Source organism: Rattus norvegicus, chromosome 1 (assembly GCF_036323735.1).
Source record: "Rattus norvegicus strain BN/NHsdMcwi chromosome 1, GRCr8, whole genome shotgun sequence".
In the NCBI taxonomy this organism is placed as follows: domain Eukaryota; kingdom Metazoa; phylum Chordata; class Mammalia; order Rodentia; family Muridae; genus Rattus; species Rattus norvegicus.
The window spans coordinates 240,718,139-240,724,138 of record NC_086019.1 but is presented as its reverse complement, the minus strand read 5'-3'; the positions used below and the strand labels follow the sequence as shown (position 1 = coordinate 240,724,138).

Here is a 6,000-nt window from a genome sequence, read left to right as displayed (position 1 = left end):
GAAGGACACTTCATACCCATCAAAGGAAAAATTCACCAAGATCAAGTCTCAAACTTGTACATCTATGCCCTGGATGCAAGGGCACCCACATTCGTGAAAGAAACTTGACTAAAGCTCAAATACACATTGAACCTCATACAATAATAGTGGGGGTCTTCAATACCCCACTTGCACCAATGGATAGGTCATTAAAATAAAAACTAAACAGAGACACAGTGAAAGTAACAGAAGTTTGGATCAAATGGATTTAACAGATATCTATAGAACATTTCATCCCACAACCAAAAAATAAATAAATAAATAAAACCCTGTTCTCATCACCTCATGGAACCTTCTCAAAAACTGACCATGTACTTGAACACAAAACAAGTTTCAACATACACAAGGAGATTGTTATAATCCCATGCATTCTATAAGATCCCCAGGGACTACAGCTGGACTTCAATAACAACAAAAGCAACAGAAAGCCCACATACTCATGGAAACTGAACGACTCTCTAAAAATAATCTTTATGCATTCACTGCTTTTCCTATTCTTTGACTGCCATGCTTACACGTCTTCTTAGGGTTTTCCTCAACCTCTTAGATAAACAAAAACTGATCAAGCAAAAAGTTGATGATGGGAATTTTTGTCACCAGGAGACATTAAGCAAAACTTGACTTTTTTAAATGTTTTTATTATTGGCTACTATTGTCAAGGTTCCACGGCATTTTCCAGGTAATTATTTTTAGTGGCTCCCATTTTTCATTGCTTTTGTTGTTTTATTGAGAACTTCTCAGACAAAGTTGAAGACGGCAATGGTGATGGCAGATTCGATTTCACAGAATATCCCTTGGTTCACAGTGAACCCATTTTTGACTCAGAAGTTAGCATTTGTGGCTAGAGTAAGTGATCCAAAATTTCCTGGTGACTCAAATGTCTGTATTCTACACAACTTTGGAAAGGATGTATTATTTTACACTTCAAAACCCCTGCCACCTGAAGTGGCCTATAAAACCCCAGATGAACTCCAGTTGTGCCATTGCTGCTGTCTCCTCTCCTCACTTCAGTCATCCTCCTGAGGCCAGCTTGCTGTGACTTTCTGATTTTCCTCCAGGGGCTGATGGGATTGGGGCTCACCCTGTAGGCAAGCTGCTCTGTGGAGGCTGGGGCAGGCCCTTCTCTGGGTTTGAGTCACCACTGCAGGGTTCCCCGCCCTCTCAGGAGCAGATGTCCCGCCCAGGGCACGGCCCTGACCCTCGCGGGGACACGGTGGCTGAGTAGGCTAGCGCCTCTCTGAGCCTCTGCCAGCGGCCTAGCTGAAGGCCCGCCGCCATGTTCCGGGTACTGGTGGTGGGCGCCGGGCTAACCGGAAGTTTGTGTGCCGCGCTGCTGAGGAAGGAGATAACCGCTCCCCTGTACCTCGCCCTGTGGGACAAGGCTGGGGACATAGGTGAGTTGTGGGTCAGCCAGAGCGTGACAGGACTCTCCTCGGTGAAGTAGGCCGGCCACCCAGTCGCTCTGAGGAGAAAAGCCCAGCCGCAGCTTTTCCCTTGCCGCTGCAGAGCTCTTTGCTTGTGCGCGCAGTCACGTGACTCGAGGCTGCAGCAGACAGAAGGCCGCTCCCGGAGGTGCCAGAGGGCTGGATCTCAGCACTGCCCAGGGAGGCTTGTTCCTGGTAAGCGTCCGCCCACCTTAGCCCTGTGGGTTAGGCCGCTTAGTGCCATTGCAGCTTTCTCCAGTCTCTCGATCCCCAGATCCATCTAGACCAAGACTTTCCAGATGTCTAGAATAAGAATCCTTCTTGTACATCCTGACAGAAGACGTTTTTGCTCATTCTGGCGTTCCATCCATTTCATTTTATTCATCCATTACCTCATTCATTTGTTCAGATTAACACGATATGTACTAGTAACATTGTAAAGCTGTGGTTTATTATTCATGAGTTTCATGAGTCTTTTATATTCAAGATTAAAAAAAAAAATCATGACCAAATTCCCAGGACAATGAGCAATATAATGTCTTTAACTCACGTTAATGTGTTTAATGTATTTGGACAAAGAAAAAATAAAGCAACCAAACTAGGGTGAGTTGTATAATTTCAAAAGGTTCATTTATGACTGACAATTGCATGAATTATTTTAAGGGGGAAGAATGACTACTGCCAACAGTCCTCATAATCCCCGATGCACGGCTGACTTGGGAGCTCAGTACATCACCTGTACTCCTCATTATGCCAAAAAGCACCAAAAGTAAGTTAGTCACCAGAAGTCTTAGTAGATACATACGTGGTGTAAAATGATACAAAATACCCCTTCTAAAACATTTTAAACTTTTCCTCTTATGACAATGAAATGTTCATATTGTCTGTGTGAAGATTGGGTAAGAGTACATATGAAACAAGAAGGAAGCTCAATAAATTATAGTTAATTGTTGGTGTGGAAGAGGACAGATAGTAATGAAAGTCATTTCTAAGCATGTTTAAAATGGGGCATATAATAATTTTCGATGTACTCTTCTTGTATATAGAGTGAAATAGGGTTTGGCTAATATCGGCAGATTTACAGATTCTTTAAGCATTTCTGTTCTTCAAGCTTTGTTTAACATCCTGTACACTGAGTTGATCTTATGGGGATTTATAGTGTGATTGGATTTTTAATGTCTAATGGTTAGAAAAGGCAAGGTAGTTGCAAAGCTAACTGAACTATACATTTGCATTTAATGATTGTTTCAGTTTTTATGAGGAGCTTTTAGCTCATGGGATTTTGGAGCCTCTGACGTCTCCCATTAAAGGAATGGAAGTGAAGGAAGGAGAAAGCAACTTTGTGGCACCTCACGGCGTTTCTTCCATTATCAAGTACTACTTGAAAGAATCAGGTGGGAATTGGATTTTCTCTGGCTCTTAGAATAAAGGTTGTGGGTTAAGTGCTAGTATTATATAGACTATGAAAATAGTTACAGGGATCCCGATGGAGGAGTTAGGAAAAGAACTGAAGGAGCTGAAGGGGTTTGCAACCCCATAGGAAGATCAATAGTATCAACCAACCAGACCCAGCCCCTGCCCCCAGAGTTTCCAGGGACTAAACCACCAAAGGGTACACATGAAGCAACCCATAGCTCCAGCCACATCTATAACAGAGGGTGGATTGTCCTGCATCAATAGGAGGAAGGTCCTGTGAAGGCTTGATGTCCCAGTGTAGGAGAATGCCAGGGTGTGGTGGTGGGAGGGGTGGGTTGGTGGATGGGGGAGCACCTTTGTAGAAGCACAGGGAGGGGGGATGGGATAGAACATTTTCAGGAAAGGGAATAACATTTGAAATGTAAATAAATAAAGTATCCAATCAAAACACAAAGCAGGCATCTTCTTGAGCTACATGTCTCGTCCCTTGAACACTGCTCATAACCCTTCATTGGCCACAGTATTGTTGCAGTGAGCACTAATGACGGGAGATTGAGAGACAGGCGAATGTCAGTTGCCATCCAGCAGTGTGCCACAGAGAATGACCAGTGATGCGACCAGTTATGCTTATCTGCTTGATGGAATTCTATTTTCGATCAGATCAGCTTGACTTGTGTTTTTTGGTAGTGCAGCCTGCTGCCTTAAATCTTTAAATTTGACCTTAAAGTTTATATCCCTTTAAATAAACTGTCTTAAATAAATGTTATGTCTTGAAATACAAAAAAGAAAAAGGAATTAATCTCTCGTTCAGCCTTTCCTTCCTCCAAATAAACTTGGTTTCAGTTTAGAGTGTGTGCTCTTTTGCAAATGATTGTTTTCTTATGTATGAAAATAAATCTCTGTGACTATTTAATATTAATCTGTTTATACTCATTTCCTTAAAATCTGAGCAAAGGGGATTATTTTATAGAAACTATTCACTATCTTTTTGTTTCATATCTTTTGGCGCGTTGTTTTTCTGTATCAACAAATTTAATTTGCTTTTTTTTCTTTAATGATATCCAAAATAGTATAATGTGTATAATCATTTATTCAACTTTCTTGTGTATATTTATATTCTGTGGATTGAGACATTGTCTTGGTTTTTAAGTATACAAAACACTTTGCTAACCCTCACCTTGGTATAACAGTAGGGATGGATTGTATCCAATAGGCTTTGCTGCATGTAAAGACCAACTCATTAGTAGTGAGTAACAACATTTCTCACATGAATATTGTACCACCCAAAATAGGCTGGGCTCTTCCCCCATCAATCAATAATTAAGCTATTGCTGGGTTTTATGGAGGCTTTTTGTTGTTTTTTATATTTTTATTTTTGAAAGCATTTAGTTAATTCATAATCAGAGATGTATTTTGTATATATACACAATGAAAGCAATAGGATTGACAGTCAGCAGCAGGAACCAGCTGGTTTCTGGCTGCTTCCTGAACTGAACTGAACTGGTAACACAGCTCCCTGCACCCAAATCCTATGCTGTAGAGAGCTGGAATCTCAGAAGTGCATACACTCCTGAGAACCTAGAATTGACAAAAGCTTTCTGCCCACATTCCGGACCCAAGAGGAAATTGCCTAGTGCCATCTGTGAACCCTGGGCACAGGGACCTAGGAGCAGTCAGGGGCAGGACCCTTTGGGTTTCTGCTTGGGCCTAGAGCTGAAAGCCAGTTGCCAGAAATGCCTACACACCTGAGAGCAGAACTCTCTGTTCTAAGACCCGGCTGAAAGAAAACAGGTCTACAAGAATGCTGACAGACAGGCCTACAGGAGGACCAATCCTCTTTCAGAATCAGCAAGACAAGCCAAGACCAGAGACAACCTGATGGTGAGAGGCAAGCACAGGAACCTAAGCAACAGAAACCAAGACTACTTGGCATCATCAGAGCCCAGGTCTCCCACCAAAGCAAATACTGGATATCCAACCACACCAGAAAAGCATGATTTGGATTTAAAATCACATTTTATGAGGATGATGGAGGACTTTAAGAAAGACATAAATAATTCCCTTAAAGAAATACAGGACAACACAAGTAAACAAATAGAGGCCCTTAAAGGGGAAACACAAAAATCCCTCCAAGAATCCCTTAAAGAATTATAGGAAAACACAAACAAACAGGTGAAGGAAATAGACAAAACCATCCAGGAATCAAAAAAGGAAATAGAAACAATAAAGAAAGCACAAAGGGAGACAACCCTGGAGATAGAAAACCTAAGGAAGAGATCAGGAGTCATAGAGGCAAGCATCACAAATGGAATACAAGAGATAGAAGAGAGAATCTCAGGGGCAGAGATACCATAGAAAACATCGGCACTACCATCAAAGATAATGTAAAATGCAAAAAGTTCCTCGCCCAAAACATCCAGGAAATTCAGGACACAATGAGAAGATCAAACCTAAGGATAATAGGTATCGAAGAGAATGAAAACTCCCAACTTAAAGGGCCAGTAAATATCTTCAACAAAATTATAAAAGAAAACTTCCCTAACCTAAAGAAAGAGATGCCCATAAACATACAAGAACCCTACAGATCTGCAAATAGATTTGGCCAGAAGAGAAATTCCTCTAGTCACATAATAGTCAAAACACCAAATGCCCAAACCAAAGAAAGAATTTTAAAAGCAGCAAGGGAAAAATGTCAAGTAACATATAAATGCAGAGATGTCAGGATTACACCAGACATCTCACCACAGGCTGAAAGCCAGAAGATCCCAGGCAGATGTCATAAAGACCTTGAGAGAACACAAATGCCAGCACAGGCTAGTATATCCAGCAAAACTCTCCATTAACATAGATGGCGAAACCAAGATATTCAATGACAAAACAATATTTACACAATATCTTTCTACAAATACAGTTCTATAAAGGATAATAGATGAAAATTTCCAACACAAGGAGGGAAACTATACCCTAGAAAATGCAAGAAAGTAATCTCCTTGCAAGGACACCAAAAGAAGACAGACAGAATTACAACTGTAACAACAAAAATAAAAGGAAGCAACAATCACTATTCCTTAATATCTCAACATCAATGGACTCAATTCCCTAATAAAAAGACATAGACTAA

General features: G+C 41.0%; 1 protein-coding gene across 6 annotated transcripts in view; it reads left to right on the top strand.

The window, feature by feature from the left end:
- The first annotated feature begins 666 nt into the window (after nt 1–666).
- The window catches only part of Rnls (renalase, FAD-dependent amine oxidase), a 272,771-nt gene continuing 267,437 nt past the window's right edge, over nt 667–6,000 (top strand). For 4 of the 6 annotated variants that reach the window (XR_010055152.1, XR_005489056.2, XM_006231294.3 and 1 more), the window contains exons 1-3: nt 667–1,433; nt 2,127–2,232; nt 2,715–2,857. Coding sequence is in view for 4 of the 6 variants with exons in the window: in XM_006231294.3 (XP_006231356.1) it covers nt 1,316–1,433; nt 2,127–2,232; nt 2,715–2,857 (367 nt within the window). In the remaining 2 variants the exon portion in view is untranslated. The remainder of the gene's footprint in view (nt 1,434–2,126; nt 2,233–2,714; nt 2,858–6,000) is intronic. The other 2 variants (NM_001014167.2, NM_001399688.1) reach the window with 1 other exon arrangement.